The sequence below is a fragment of the Chinchilla lanigera genome, unplaced genomic scaffold (genome assembly GCF_000276665.1).
Source record: "Chinchilla lanigera isolate Chin_1 unplaced genomic scaffold, ChiLan1.0 scaffold00082, whole genome shotgun sequence".
Taxonomy (NCBI): Eukaryota; Metazoa; Chordata; class Mammalia; order Rodentia; family Chinchillidae; genus Chinchilla; species Chinchilla lanigera.
Window position 1 is genome coordinate 1,296,613 of NW_004955483.1, and position 16,137 is coordinate 1,312,749.

The 16,137-nt window shown below is 41.8% G+C and overlaps 1 protein-coding gene across 2 annotated transcripts in view; it reads right to left on the reverse strand.

Moving 5' to 3' along the window:
- Positions 1–10,468: 10,468 nt before the first annotated feature.
- The window catches only part of Slc17a4 (solute carrier family 17, member 4), a 38,882-nt gene continuing 33,213 nt past the window's right edge, over positions 10,469–16,137 (reverse strand). For both annotated transcript variants that reach the window (XM_013503755.1, XM_005403342.1), the window contains exons 11-12: positions 15,259–15,349; positions 10,469–13,943 (exon numbers count right to left, since the gene is read on the reverse strand). In XM_013503755.1, coding sequence (XP_013359209.1) covers positions 13,803–13,943; positions 15,259–15,349 — 232 coding nt within the window. In that variant the 3' untranslated portion in view covers positions 10,469–13,802. The remainder of the gene's footprint in view (positions 13,944–15,258; positions 15,350–16,137) is intronic.

A 16,137-nucleotide genomic window follows, 5' to 3' on the forward strand; every position in this document is an offset into this window, starting at 1 on the left:
ATTTCTGGGGTTCTAGCAATATTCCATTTCTCATGTCCCAGTACAGGGATTAAGAATGGTTACCTAATAATAAATCATTGGGCCAAATATTTGTTTTGTACAATTTTCTGTTGCCTCTTTTGTTTATAGAAAGAAAGAGAGGAAGGAAAGAGGAAGGAAGAAAGGAAGGAAGGAAGGAAAGAAGGAAGGAGGAAGGGAGAGAGGGACAGAAGTAGGAAGGAAGGAAGGAAGGAAGGAAGGAAGGAAAGAAAGGAAAAAGAAAGAGAAAGAAAGAAAGAAAGAAAGAAAGAAAGAAAGAAAGAAGAAAGAAAAGAAAAGAAGAAAGAAAGAAAGAAAGAAAGAAAGAAAGAAGAAAGAAAGAAAGAAAGAAAGAAAGAAAGAAAGAAAGAAAGAAAGAAAGAAAGAAAGAAAGAAAGAAAGAAAAGAAAAGAAAACACAAATTGAAGAGACACAGACAGCCAGGATTAACATGCCTCTAAAGGACAACACAGAAATGGTGCAGGATCCACAGAGGGTTTTGTTGTTGTTGTTTGGGAAGACTGAAGCTGAAGCACACAGGGTGCCTGAGAGGGGAGCAAGGGGAGCTGACATCAGGGCAGAACAGAGCTCTTGAGTTCACTGGGGCTGAGGGGTGAAAACCAAGCCCTCTGCAGGAGTCCTGAGCTGTCCCTAGCAGCACAGGCAGTAGGGTTTATGTAACTGGTCAATACATGACTAGCATTTCCTTGTATTTTGATTTTGCAAACTTAGCAGCTGTTTCCAGCTTAAGGGTTTTTTTTACTTCATGCAATAACCAGTAAGGCTCTCACAGAAGAGGGAGGAGTTGAAAGAAAAGGAGGTGAAGAATTCACTTTGGACAAAAGGATAAAATTACCATTGGGAATGGACAGTGATTGTTTACCTAGAAAATCCAAGTGCATAGCCTGGAAAGCTATAAAAACCAGAAATGAATGTATAAGTTCCCCAGCTAAATGATTCATGTAGAATTAGATTCTTCATCTTAAAAACACACTTGTTGAAAGAAATGACACTTTCAGGGAAATCTGTATCATCAGTATCATCCAAAACAAAATTTACTTAGTATTGCCACTACTTAGCATTTCCGTAATGGTGCGGGTGCTAAACTTCACCAGGATGCATACGTAATCAACATTGCTCCTTAAGACGACACTGGGGTGTGGAATTAAGCATGTTATCAGCATGTATTAGGTACTAAATTTTGTTTAAGTGAGTGGACTATAACCAGCAGCTAAACATGTGGGAGCTTGTCTGAGTATCTGAGTGTAGAAATTACTGATTGTCCTTGTGAAGATCCCAGAGCAACTCCAGGAAACGTCTCGCTGGCCAAGGGGGACCCTCAGTTTTCAGAACATTCTCATTATTTTGCTCAGTCTTCTCTCTTGTTTGTATTTATAGCATTTGACCCATTAAATACTGAAGGTTTATGAATGGCTTCCATTTTTGTTACTTCTGTTCACCTCTTGTTATATCTAAGCAGTTATTTTTTAATATTCTGGTCTATAGTTGTACAAAAGATTGAGGCAAGTACAACTTAATTGGAAAGATATTGTGATTTTGCAAACTTATCAGTTGTTTTCCTCTTAAGATTTTTACTCTTTATTTGCTAATGTTAATATGACAATCTCAAGGCATGTGTTCCCATGCGCATGTGTGTGTATGTTCCAGATTTTCTGTACTATTTACATAACTTTAAAATTTTACTACCTGAATCGTGTTATTTAATGTGTTTTCTCCAAGGGTATATAAATGAGTTTCATTACCTCACCCACTTTTATGTAGATGTGTTTAATCTAACTCCATTCATCATTATATATATATAATTTTCTTTAGTTTTAATTTGTATTCCCTTAGAGAAGAATCTTTTTTCAAAAACTGGGAATTGAACTCAGGATTTTGGCACTGAGCTACAACCCTAGCTTGCTGGTCTTTCTCTCTTTCTTTCTTTCTTCCTTTCTTTCTGACAGAGTCTTACTGACTTGCCAAGTTACTCAAGCTGGGCTCAAATTTGTGACTCTCCTGCCTCAGTCTCTTAGAGTACTGGGATTACATGCATGTGCCACTACACTTAGTTATTCCTCCTTAATTTGAGGCCCTTTTGCTCCATATACCCCCTTTTCTGCCTCTGGAAATTTGGAAAGTTTATAGAATATTTTAAATTTTGACTGTACACATACTCTAAACCTTCAAAATATGTTCATATTTTCCTTTTACATGCACTATTATTATTCTGCTTTCTTTTCCCTTTAACATAACAATACATTCAGGAGGAACTCTGGGAGGCTGCTGCGATGTGAAATCATGCAGAGATTTTTGTTTTGTCTTTAGTTTTTTGTTGTTGTTGTTGCACTTATGGTTGTGTCTTCAGCAAGCTGTTTCTCTGGGGCTGCTGGATCTGCAGTATTTTTCCTATCACACTCAATCCCACTCCTTATAGGGATGGTCACTTTATAATTTTCTGTCATAAGTTGGCAGAAAATAAGCTACAGTGGAATCCTGGCTCTGGGTTTCTCCTCTAACCTAGAGGTCATTACTATTAGACCCAGGGACCCAGGGCCGCAGGTCCCTGGGCTCCCAGCTGCCCTGGCGGAGTGGCACTGCCACTGCAGTGCTTCTACCTCTCTTCCCATACCAACTTCATGAGTGTGGGAAGCATCTGTGTGTGGACTTCCATTGTCCCTTTTTCGAGTGATCCTTAGTATTTTTAATTTTACAAATGATCCTTGGGTTAATAAATCTGAAGTTCCCTTTCCTACTCAACACTATTGGCAAGCAACTGAACAGTCCAAGGAGAAGGAAGGAAATTATACTCAGTGGCCCATGAATGAAGAAGAGAAGCTTGCACTCTAATGGTGTCTTCTCTCCAGCAGATGTGAGGTGTAGAGTTTCATTAGGAATGGCTATGAGGGATGTGGTACATGCTGTCATCAGACCTGCTCATGGAATAGGATGAGTTCCAGAAACTGGGATGCTGTCTCTTTTCTTCCCTAATTTGGGTATAGTCAGACCTGTCTTGGCATAGCTGGTGTGTTTTCATCATTATAATGCAACTGTCTCAAGCCCAGCGTGGTCAGGAATGTCAGCATGGCATCCCAACCACATTGAGCTGGCCTGGAGTTTCCTTGGCAAGTATGTGGTGACTCATTGGTCAGCAGCTTGGAGCATGTGATTATCAGCATATAGGATTTAACTCTTGCAGGCAAGTAGGATAGTTGACAGGACAACAGGTTACCAGTAACTTTGGATTTAGTGTTGGTTTTGAAATAACATAGTTCCCTACATTTATAATTTTCTTTTTTTTTTAAGTGTATTTCAGTGGATTCCAAGGAAAATAGCTCAGGAAAAGGGCATGCATTCTGTCTATGGACTTTCACTTTTAGCAGTTTCTCGACTTCTTTTCTTGTAGTGGACTCAAAATAAGGCAGAGGCTCTTAAGATATTAACGTTATGCTGAAATGGTTGTCAAGATGTCATCAATCAGTGGTGTGAGGGACTTCTTATGTTGAATTCAAGCAGAAATTATGAATTGGTAAAGTGCAGCCCTCTTGATGTTAGAGCCTATGAGCTTTGAATGCCAGTGGCTCCTGGCCTTTAGTGCTACAGCCACAAGGTTTGAGGGCCAGCACCTCTTAGTCTTTAGTGTTATATCTCTTAGTGTTACAGCTTTTGTCAGCTGCAGCTGCCTCTATTATGTCCTCAGCAGCCAGAGCTCATGGTCCCCTCACAGCTCTCTGGAGCTCTGCAGCCGCTTATGCTGCCTTTCTGGGGGTCTTGTACAGGTCCCACAGGTCTGTGAAGGTCTCCATGGGCCACTGCGGCTCTTGGCTCTTTGCTGCTCTGGAGCTCCTTTTGAGGACTAAGCCAAGTAGCATGAGGGACTGCTGCTCCTATGGAGGAGGGGCTATGTTTGCACAGTCTCCTGCATTTTGTGGACCTATTTGGGAATGATTAAAGCCATGGCAGAGGGGGCAGGGTCACCTGAGTTTCAGAGTAATCACCTGCAGTGGCTGCTGGGCAGAGTCATCTTAGATAAGTTCCCATCTGAAGTGTGCTGTGGCCAAGGCAGATAACTGCCAGACAATGGAGCTTTAGGACACCACAGCCATGGTGACAGTGCAGGGGACTGCACAGAAACTACTGCTTGATTGATAGCAGCTGCGCTTCCTTCAAAAATGGTCAGAGTGGAAGTCATGAGTACCACAGCTTCCAAGGAGGCTCCAGGAGGGAAGTAGCGTCGATCATGGCTCCTTGAGGTTTGGAGACTGGGGGATGACAGCAGGGGCCAAGCCTGTCTCATCCCACTTCTCAGAGCCTGCAGCACCTGTCCCAGCAGCAGGAGGGTGTCACTGTTAGCTCTGGCTTCCTTCAGGTCTGCTGAGGGACATGGTCTACAGGATGGCTGAGGCGGTTACCACAGAGATCAGGGGAAGACCTTGGGGCCACGTGTCCCAGGTCACCCTTAGCGAGAGGGACCAAAGGCTGTCTGTGGGAACACAGTGCCTCTGCTCCAGAGGAAAAGAGAAGATTTGCCTCTGTTCATGTTTCAAAATTATTAAAAAAGGAACTGGGGATTTAGCTCAGTGGCACAGCGCCTGCCTGGCAAGTGCAAGGTCATGAGTTCAATTCCAGGTATCAGGGAAAAAAAAAAAAAAAGAGAGAGGAAAAAAAAATATTACAAAACACATTTAACATATGCTTCTTTAAAGTGCCACTTGCAAAGTAGTATTGTAGAGAACAATATATTTGGAGATATTGGTAACAGTTGTGATGTCATAAGAAAAATCAGTGATTTATTTCTATTGATATAGAAGTCATTAGCACTACACTCACGGCCTACCTTTGTAATGGGAGGAAGTGTTAGATTTCACTCAGAGCTTAGGGAAATGAAGATATGGTTTTTCTTTTTTTCTATATAAGTTCACATAGCCCAAATTAAGAACCTCTTCTTTCCAGTAGCCAGTCAGGTAGGAAGTAAATATTTTAACTATTTTTAGTTGTCAAAACAGAGCAGTGACCAACAGCATCAGGTCTTCTGCCTAAAAGAGCTTTACAGTTTGGTGGGAGGAGGTGAACATTTTAAAAGTTGAGATAATTCTAGACACTGGTATATATGAACCGGAATGATGTGATAGAGTGTTCAGCTGCTTTGTTGGAGGTCAGAAGAGAACACTTGTGCTGACACTCCAGTGATGAGGACTACATGAAAATCTAGGGGAGTTTGTGAAGCTTCAAAAATAATCAAGGTGGAGCTCCAGTAGCACAGTATCGGTTAGCGTGCAGTACTTATACAAAAATAATCAAGGAAAGGAATTTGAGTTTGGAGCAAGTTTGGTTACACCTAGAAGGGTGAATAAAGGAAATGTAGCTGGTAAAAGAAGAAAGAGGAAAAAGAAAGAAAGAAAGAAAGAAAGAAAGAAAGAAAGAAAGAAAGAAAGAAAGAAAGAAAGAAAGGAGGGAGGAAGGGAGGGAGCAAAGAAGAGAGGAAGGAGAGAGATTTGGAAGTGGTTACATTCCAGATCATGTAGGGCTGGCAGGTTAAGGTAAGAGCTTGGTTTAATTCAGTTCTTTACAATCAAAGCTATTGCATACATTTGAAGAAGGAAGTGATTTGCCTGATTAATGTTTCATGAAGGTACTCTGGCCACATTTAGAGAAAGGACTCCATGGCGGTGAGTAGAGGCACAGAGACCAAGATAAAGGCTGTTTTGAAAGTTCAAGTGAGAAATGTGGAGGGTAGAGGCTAAGATGCAGGCAGAGGAGACAGAAAGGAGCAACCAGATTCCAGTGCCCCCTGGAGGTAGAGCTGGGCAGGTATGGCAGAGAAAATCAAGGATGGAACCAAGATATTGGCTTTAGTGAAAAAAAAGTGAAAACAGAAAAAAAGAAAAGGATGTTCATTACTGAGACTGGAAAATTTGTCAGGGTGGGAGACTGGAGTGGGGTTTTATACATGTTGAGTTAAAGATGCTAAGTGGAAGTCTTATGAGAGTGAAAGGGCAATTTTAAAACTAATAATTGGACATAAGATTGAAGGACAGACCAAAACAAACCAGCCAGTTCCCCTAATTAGAAAGTAACAAACCCCAGCTAGCCTTGGTGATAGCACTAACTTCAGCTTGTAGGATAAATGTAACTCATCAGGTCATGTAGCTTGTTAGCTTGTTTTGAGGCTTTTCATTTAGAGATGGACCCCAGCTCAGTCTTAGACAATGATTGATTCTCCCTGCTCACCCTAGCCCTGACCTCTCTGTTATACAATAGTAACCCCTAAATAACTTGCTTAGAATAAGTCTGACTAGCAATATATGACAAAACAATATGTAGCCAATTGTAGAATATCCTGTTATCTGCCTTTTGTACTTCCTTCTAACAGCCTACATAAGTGATTGTTTAACCCCAAGATGGGGCTGATGATTTAGAACTAGTTCCTATCAGCCCACTAGCATTACATGAAGGTTGCCTTCCAAACTCCTTCTTGGTGTGGAGCATTTTCCTTTCACTCTTGGGTTTTTCCTGCAATAAGAGTATCTAGGAGACAGGTAAGTATATAAGTTTAGAACACATTTGAGAGCTCCAAGTAGGAGATAATTGTTTTGGGAAAATCAGCATGTAGTTGAGATACCTAGTGAAAAAGTCTGCACACAAAGAGGAGGACCCAGCTACAGAGCCCTAGGACAGTCCAACATTTAGAGAGCTGATAGAGGAGGTATAAACAAAAGAAAACAAGACAGTGGCCATGGGCCAGGGATACAGCTCAGTGGCACAGCACTTGCCTGGCAAGTGCAAGGTCCTGAGTTCAATTCCTGGTACAAAAAGAAAAAAAACAAAAAAAGACAATGGTCAGAAAGATAGAAAGAAAACCAGAGGAGGGGCCCCTCAGGAAGCCTAAGGTTGAACTTCTTGCTGGGAAGGAGCAAAATCTGTCTGGTGTGAAATCCTTGTGAGATGCCAACTGACATAGAAGTCAATGAATTGAATGCTGGCCTTGGCAGTTGCTGCACTCTGAGGTCTTGAGACATAATAACAGCAACTACATCATTCAGATCCCAGCATACGACTTCATGCTGTGTGCTTGTCTATGTCACTGTTGCTGTGTGGGAGGATGAAATCCACTGTCTTTTACTGAAACACTATGAGAACTTGTGGATCCTGTTGTTGTCAGAATATCTCTTGCGCTGGAGTAAGGCTTTTCAGTGGCTTATATAATGAAGATGTAAATCTTAACTTGATTAGAGATTATATAAATAAAATAATAATCTCATGTTCTTAAATTAGCTTAAGTGTTTGTATGTGATATCGTACTTGCTCTAAATGGATTTTACCATCAGTAGATGTAGGTAAGTGTTTGGGTAAAGAGAAATAGACTCTACAGCTCCGACATTCCAGGAAGCTACATGGACACCTTTGTAGGAGTAGGGAAGGGTCCCTCATTGTTGTACCTATAAGTCAGCTCAGTTACTTCCGAAACCTGTGGCTTCTTCCTGACACACCACAGTGCTAGGGCCCAAGGACAGAGAAGAAACTTGGAACTATGATAGTAGTTTAATCTCCTGTTGGCTTTTTAAACTGGGTTTGTCAACCCAGTTATCCAAGAGATATGAGCCCATACCAAGCTGGAATGAAAATAAAGTGTGAGCACATAGATACTTCCTTCTAGCCTAGAATCTAGACTATTCATGGTTTCTTTTTAGTGTTCTTAGTTCATTTATAGATTTCTATTATATTACCAAACTGAACCAGGCCTATTTTGCCTACCAAACAATGTTCAAATCACTGAAACAATGAGTTTTGCAAAAGAGAAAGAGGTCATGTTCAAGGCAATCAAATATGGAGGGAATGACCTAAGTCTCATATTTCTCCAAGGACAGGGTTTGGATATTGGGAGTGGTCTAAGGTGTAGAGAAAGGTGATTGGAAATAAGTGATTAGGGTTTTGCACATGCAAAATCAAATGTCATAGCTCTTCAGAAAATGACACTGTTAGTATGTCTATTTAGAGCTTTTGCACATTTTTATTTAGGCTGTCTTTTTGTTTTTGAGTCTGGAGTTTTTTACATATTGCATACCCTAGCTCCTTATCAGATACATGATTTGCAAATACTTTCTTCTGTTCTGTAGTTGTCTCTGTGTTTCTTTAATGCACACAAATTTTTAATTTTTTACTATTTTTTATTTTTATTTTTTGTCCTTTTGAGACAAGATCTCACTATGCAGTTGAGGCTGGCCTTGAACTCACTTTGTAGCCCAGGTTGGCCTCAAACTCTCAGCGATCCTCCTGCCTCAGCCTCCCGAGTGCTGGGATTATAGGCATGTACCACCATGCTTGGCAAGTTTTTAATTTTTATGGAATCCAATTTATTTATGCTTTATTTTATTTCATATCCATTTGATGTACCTAAGAAACCTTGACCAGAGAGGGAAAAAAGATACTGTAATCCAACATGGCCAGAATATCTAAAAGTATACCTTTTAGTAGAATTGTTTTATGTGGTCTATATGTTTTTGCTGGTTAGTCTGGCTGTTAATCCTTGTTTATGATAATTAACCTGGTAAAAGCTTATATAATAAATAAGTGAATCTGAAAAAAAAAAAAAGAAAAAGAAACCATTGCCAAACTCAAAGTCACAAAGATTTACTCCTAAGCTTTCTTCTAAACTTTAGCTCTTATATTTAGGTATTTCATTTTGAGTTTTTATAAATGGTGTAAGGTAATGACATTTTGTTATAGCAGCCTCAGGAAACTAAGACATATTCTTTTTTGCAACAGTATTGCACAGTTTCAGAGTATACGTTTTTTACTTCTTTTACTGAATTTATTCATAAGTATTTAGTTTTTATGCTAGTAGAATTTTTCTTGTTCTAATATTTGGATTGCCTACTACAAGTGTTTATGAATACAGTTGATTTTTTATATCGAGCTTGTGCTCTGCCGCTTTGTTAAACTTGCTTATTAGTTCTAATAACTCTTTTAAATATTCTTAGAGGTTATATATAAAAGATTTTGTCACCCATGAATCCAGATTACTTTAATTCTGTTTCTAATCTGGATGTTATCTTTTTTCTTATCTAACTGTCCTGCTTAGAACCAGTAGCACAGTGTTGAATGGAAATGGGAAGAGCAGACATCTTTGGCTTTCCTGGCCTTGAGAAGAAAATGTACACTTAAAATTCTTACAAAGCCTTTATCCATCCCCACTCTCCTAAGCATCACTCTTATGTACCCTGCTCTATTTGAGAGCTGTATGACTGGCTCTTCATCAGGTAATGGTAGTGTCTGGAAGGCACCCTTCTACTTCGCTTTGGAATTTTACATCTGTTGTGTCTTGCTCACTACACCAGTTTCCAGTATAAAATTACTGTGTGGGCTGTTAAAGAATTATTCACCATACATTTCTGTAATGGATTTTGCTGAATATAGGGCACCTCAGAAAAGAGAGAACACAAGAGATGCCTTTCTTTCTTCTGATGGATTATGTGCACTTTAACCAGGTCAGTTTGGGTGAGAGGTGTCTAATTTTCTCTCAACAGTGGGTCACCTCCCTCAGTAAAATTCATCATGATGACCTAAATTAAAGGAATGCTATGCCCAACTAACATGTAGAAACACATCTGAGTGTTTATAGAAAGGTATTAGGCAGTTAGTAGCTATTTCCATGGGAATATCCCAAAAAGTCTGTAACATGTAAATTTTTTTTTAAGGGCAGGGAGAATTTATTGAGAGAAAGAAAGTTTCTGTCTGAGAGGGACAGAAGTGGGCCAGGAAAGTGGGTTGCCCACCAACCCTGCTTCTTACAGGTGTTTTATTGAGCAAAGCCACAAGGTGAGGCAGGCTTAAGGTGGGACAGAACTATAACCAATCAATAAGATTACAAATGTAGTAATCTTAGCTAGTATCAATTCAATGGTAAATCATAGGATGGCATGAGGTGGGAAAAAACTATGGTTAACCAATAAGTATACAACAAGTATAGGTGCCTGGGTACTACTGATTAAATGGGGATAAAATGGGGAAACAAGTCATGAAGCAAGCACACATGGGCAGACTAGGACTTTCCTGGAAAGGGTGGATTAAGGAGATTTGGTCCTCACCCCAAGGTGATTGATGCCTATTTAGAATATTAACCACTGCTGTTCATCCTTAGGGGAACTATATGGGTGAGTAAGTGTTCTTTTTCTTAAAGCCTGCCTTCAGTGCATGCGTCTCCAGCCACAGTTTTCTTCTGCATTGACCTCTCAAGGGCCTAGCCCTGTCTGACTGCCTCCAATATTTCTACCTAATTTAGCTATCTATAATATTGCCCCTGCTGAAGAAGTACTCCTAACTGCCATGAGGGGGCAAGGGGCAAAGACCATTCTGGCTACTTCCAGCCGAAGAGGGTTGTAGTTGTGATCAGCAGTCAGAGAATAAAGAAAGAATGACAATCTTGCATCAGACAGTCATATTTATTTTTATGTCAAAAAAAGTAAAAAACACTTAGGGTAACCTCTCACAGAGCAGAAAGACAGTTGAGAGGAATAGACTAGACCATCCCTTTGAAATGTTAAAAATACTTTCTATGCTCTTTCAATAAAGACTCACCAATGACATTTTGATACATTTCTTTTCTTTCTGTGCAAAATTCTTTGTAAAGTGGAACACCTGGAGAGCCTGGGAGTGACCTCCTCAATGAAAGGACAAGGGACCTGCACAGGAGGCCGGGCTGCAGGGCAGTCACCAGTGCCAGGAAGAAGGTGGAACAGAGAATCCCGGGGCCATCTCCATCTTCACAAGTGGAGGGACTTTTATTTTATTTACTTAATGCGTGGTGCACACCAATGTTCAATACACATTCACTGCACAGGCTATCTGCTTCTCTTTATAGCACGTGTTGTTTGAAACATGTTACAGGTCTCAGTTTAAAAAAAAAATGGGTTTATTTATGTCTGCCTTCCTCTTTGTATCAGTTATTTATAAATGATTGTTAAATAACCCAATAAACAAGCATATGTTAAAATTTTATTCTAACACATCGTGAAAGACCTTTTCCCCAATGCTCAGCCTTCACTCCCCCTCATTGCTGATGGGCAGACTGGTGGGAAATCTTAGCTTTCTGTACTTTCAGGATGGCTTATTTGGAGGAAAAACAATCTCATTCATGCTAAAAATGTTAATCCCAATCTCGTTGGGAGGCGTAGGGAGAAATCAAGCTTGTTTGCAAAAGCAACTGAAGGTGACAGATGAGAAAGGAATAAGAGTCAGGGAAGGAAAAGAGGGGAATAACTGCTCAGAAATAGGCAAGACGGTCTGCTGGTGGACCTGGACCTGACCTTGAATGGTCGGTGAAAAGGCAGAAGCTGTCCCCATTCCCTCTGCCGTCCCCCTCCTAACTGGGCCTCAGGTCCCAATGCGCCCTGCCTGTGTCCTTCTCGGGAACTTCCCATTCATTTAGGCTTTGTTCTTCTCCACATGCAGCTTTCTGCCACCACTCATTCCCTTCATCAGTCTGAAACATGCATGTTGAAACTCTTCCTTATCCGGTGCCCTTCTGCAGCTACTTTCTCATCTCTTTTCGGCCTCCACACCTAGACTTCCCAGCAGCGCTCTGCTTTCTGTTTTCTACTCACGGCTCATCTGGCCTGATGTGCAGACTCAACAGCAGTGAGTATGCGCTCCTTTTGGAAACACATTCTCGCTTTCTTTCCCTATCTTAATATCATGCTCTCTTACTTTTCCTTCTACGTTTCCCTCCTTCCTTCCCTTTCTCCCTCCCTTCCTCCCACCCTCCTTTCCTTCCTTATTTCTTCCTTTCTTCTTTCCTTCCTTTCTTCCTTCCTTCTCCAATATCCCTCCAGCTCACCATTAAATACTAGAGTCCTTGAAAACTCGTTCTCAAACTTTCAGGCTTTGCTTCTTTATGCCATTTTCTCCCTTAGACAATCTCACTCATACTAAAAATGTTCATCGCAATCTCCATCTAGATGATTCCTAAATTTATCACTGGAATCCAGAGCTCACAAGTAAAGTCCAGACTCATGTGGCCATTTTCCTTCTTATGATCTTCACTAGGGTGTGGCTGCTAACTTCCTGAGAGGGACACCCATGGACCGAGCAGCAAACAAAACCCAAGTCTCACTCTAGGTGTCTTCTGCTCTCAGTATTAGAGCCTTGTCAGGTTTGACTCCGAAAACAAGTAGCTCGCTCCCCCCGCACTGCATCCTGCCCCTCATGCCAGTGGCCATCACGCTTTTCTGCGCTGTACTGCATCCCCTTACTCCATCCCAGTCCCTGAGAGTAACTTATGAAAAACAAAACCCTGTTTATGACCTTTCCTTCACTGGGCACATGGTCCCTTGTGTGATTTTGACTTTAACACTTCTACAACTTCTCACAAGCCCTGCTTCTCTAATTCTCTGCTCTCTGGACGCTCGTGGTTGCTCTTTTCTGCCACCAAACCTTTGCTTTTGCTGTGCCTCCTTCCTAGAACGTTCACCTTCTTCCCCTCCTGCACCAGTTACTGCACTTCAGAGCAGTGGCCCTGCTCACACTCCAGTTAGCGCGCCTGCTCCTCCAGCATGCCATACCCCATTCTGCTGCTCTCCACAGCTGTCATTACACAGCCCATGGTAGGATACTCTGAATAAAGGGGTCTTTCCTCCTGAGATGTTGAGCTTCTTCAAGCTATGTATGATTTCTCTTTCTGCCATGCGCTTAGGAGTAAAAATGTATTCAGTGATATTCATTTAATGTTCACATTTTCATTCTCCTTCATGGACCCTCAGCTGCCCATGTGGACCTTAACAAAAGCAGATGCACGCTGTGCACTCTCTGGACATTTGCAGTGGGGTCAAGTAGTGTGTACATTTCCAGAGGTATTTTAGGCTACTGGAGTGAACACTGAATGAGGCCCATGAATGGTGGGAAAGACCCCAAGAATCAGAGAAGCAGAGACAAGAGTGATCCCCTGAAGAAAGGTTCATGGAGACAAGAGAGAACTGGACAGTTCACTCACTGATGCATCTGCACGGGTCCGCCAGGTAGATGTAGGGCAGAGGTCAGATAGCCAGGAAGAAGCCATCACTGGAAAAGCCAACTCTGGGGAGTGCTGCACAGTGCAGGTAAGGAAGGTACTGGCCCAAAGCTAGCACCTGGCTAGGTGAGTTGTCTGGGAAAGGTGAAGTCAACTGCCCCACGTGCATTAGTTGGAGGAGAGTTCACTCCTCTTGTCCTGGTGGGTTCACTCTTTATTGTCCTTCTTGTCACTGTTCAGGGAAGCACACATAGCCTGCAGTGCCCTATTCTCCTCCTCAGGCATGTGAGAGCCACTTAGCTTTGGAGCAGGGCCTCCTGGCCCCAGACTTGAGGTTGGGGACACTGCTTCCCATAGCCTCTGCCTTTCTTTTGATGGAAGCTCTTGGGTTCATCTTCTGGTGTTTGGTTCCCACTTTCCTGGTAATTCTCAGCCTCACTGCCATGGTCCTGCTTTCTCTTCCACTTTAGTGAGAAAAATGTCCTCCTATACTTGATGCTTTTTTCAGCAAAACAGTGAGAAGCATAGAAGACATTGAGAAATTCATGCATATATGCATATACTTCTCATATTAAATAATGAGCCTTTTTTCTCCTATAAAAAAATTCCAATCTTGCTAAAACCTTCCATATTAGATAGTCAAGGTTTCTGAGAAGACACTGGAAACAAAGCCAATTGCAATTAAATGGCAAATCAGTCAAGCAGACCCAAAAGGGTAAGGCTGTGTGGAAAATAGGGAACTAGCAAATGTTGGGACCTCACACAGCACTCCATGGGCTCAGAGGTGGGTGAGTGCCTGATCCTTTGCCCAGTCTTGCACTTCTGCTTTGGCAAAAATGAGGTAGAAGATCAGTCCCACTATATCAATAGCAGCTGCAATCAAGAACACATTTCTCCATCCAGCCTCTGAATCTGAACCCTAGAAACAGGAAATTTCAAGTTAGTAGTGGTCACCTAGTTTTCATCCCTGCCTGGTTCACAAAGAATGGGGTTCTATGTCTTGCTGGTCTCCCGCACCTCTGCCCCAGCTTCCTGGGACCCCGGATGTCCTCCAAGTGACAATGGTCAGCTCCCTTCCTCCTTTCTCCTGCCCTTGCTTAAATGTTGCCTTTCCCATGAGTCCATCCTTGACCACTATGTTAAGCTGAAATTCCCCCTTCTGTGATATACCCAGCTGCAGATTCTCTTAGAACTTACCACCACCAAAAAAAAAAAAAAAAAAAAGAACTTACCACCACCAAATGTATCATATTTTGCCTAGTTCCTTAGTTTTTTGTCTGTTTCTTTCTTACAATATAAATTTCACAAGTGGAGGGACTTTTGTTTTATTTACTTAATGCATGGTACACACCAATGTTCAATACATATTGAAAAAAAATGAAAGAATGTGTCAACCAATCAACCAATGGCAGGACTGCAATGTCAGTTTGAGAATTTCCACCTTAAGTACTATTTCCTGCCAGTGTGTTAGTCAGTGGCTAGAAGGGAGCTGAAGGCTCAGAAGTAAGTAGGGATTTGCTTCCAAAAAGACTCCGTTGTTCTCACTCATTTTCCTAACTTACTGGTAGAAAACCATAGGAGCATTTAAGAAGATATTCATGTGAATGTATCAGACATTTTTCTTCATGGAAAGTCTGCACCAGTAAGACTCTCTGGCAGCATGTTTATTGTGTATGTGTTTATTGTGACTACTTTAAATGAATCCAGGAAGGAAGGCTGCACAAATGTGAAAATACCTCTGCTATGCCTAGCTTGAGCATTCCTGGGAGGTGCAGATTGTTTCTCACTCTGTCACTCACTTGGTATGTTGCTCATACATTCTGCAAACATTTTCTGGGTTCCTATGTGGGGTGGACACTCATCTTGGTTTGCCCAGAACATTCTAGGTTTTAACACTGAAAGACACACATCCTAAGAAATCCCTCAGTCTCAGACAAACCATGAATATTACTGGAAATTTTGGTTGTTGGCATAAGAATCTCATTTCACAAGACTTTGCAATGCATAAACTGATAACCTAGAACATTCTCCTTCAGTCCACACCCCAGGCAGGTGGTAATTTCCTTGCACAATGCTGAGCTTAGGCTGGGGATAAGGGTGTGTTGAGCGCTTGAGATTCACGAGTTATGCGTCTAGCCACATTGAGAAGGGAACAAAAATACCCTTAATCTGACTTCTCCTGATAACCTCTCTAGGTTTCTCTTATGAATATTCATCAGAACATTTGACCTTACCTGACTGATGAGAACTCCAGTTACAGTGGGAGAGATGGCTCCAGCTATGTGTGAAAAGACCTGCAATAGTCCCTTGAGGAAGCCAGCATACCTGAGAGAGGGGGAACGATAGGGGAGAGAGGACACCCTCATGTTAAAGGGTTCATCTCAGTTGGTTCGCTGTAAGTCTGTGCTTAGTTTTGGGGACACCTGGAACTGTGCTCAGCCTGAATAAAAAGTGTTGATTAATTGTTTGTAAAATCCTCTGCTGGGGTCTGAGACTTCCAAGAGGTGACCTATGCTGGCTTGTCAACATCATTTATGTGAAATGTGAAGACTGGTGATTTGCATGTGGTTTAGATATTTTCTTGGTTCTTGCTATTGAACCTGATCCTCTAGACTCGTTTTGGAATACAAAAGTTGCCACCTTATATATACAACAGTCTTCACTGAAACGGAGACTGACTCCCTGAAGGCAACATATCTCCTATGAAGCTTGGAGATAAGTGGGTCCTGTTGATTCCCAGAACCCTAGAAGATGAGTCGGGAAGTCTCGGTCACCTGTGGTGTTTCCTATGTCAGCAATAGCTATTTCTCCTGTGCTGCAGTGTCCTTTCACTTTATGAGAGCCGTACATGGGCCTACTCTGCGGGGTCTCACGATCCTTTCAAGGATGAAGCCGGAGTGGCTGCTGCACCCCATAACACAGAGGGATTTGTCCGTGTCCTTCAGTGGAGCTGTCAGCATGGCCACAGAATGTTCTTGTTTGCATAACCATAGGTGACAGCTCAGGGTAGCTTCGAAGAGTTCTTTGGATGTAAAACTAAGGGGAATGTTGCCCGTGGCGTGTGACCCATGCCACATTTGACTTGCACATCAGAGCAGGCTTAAGGTTACTGC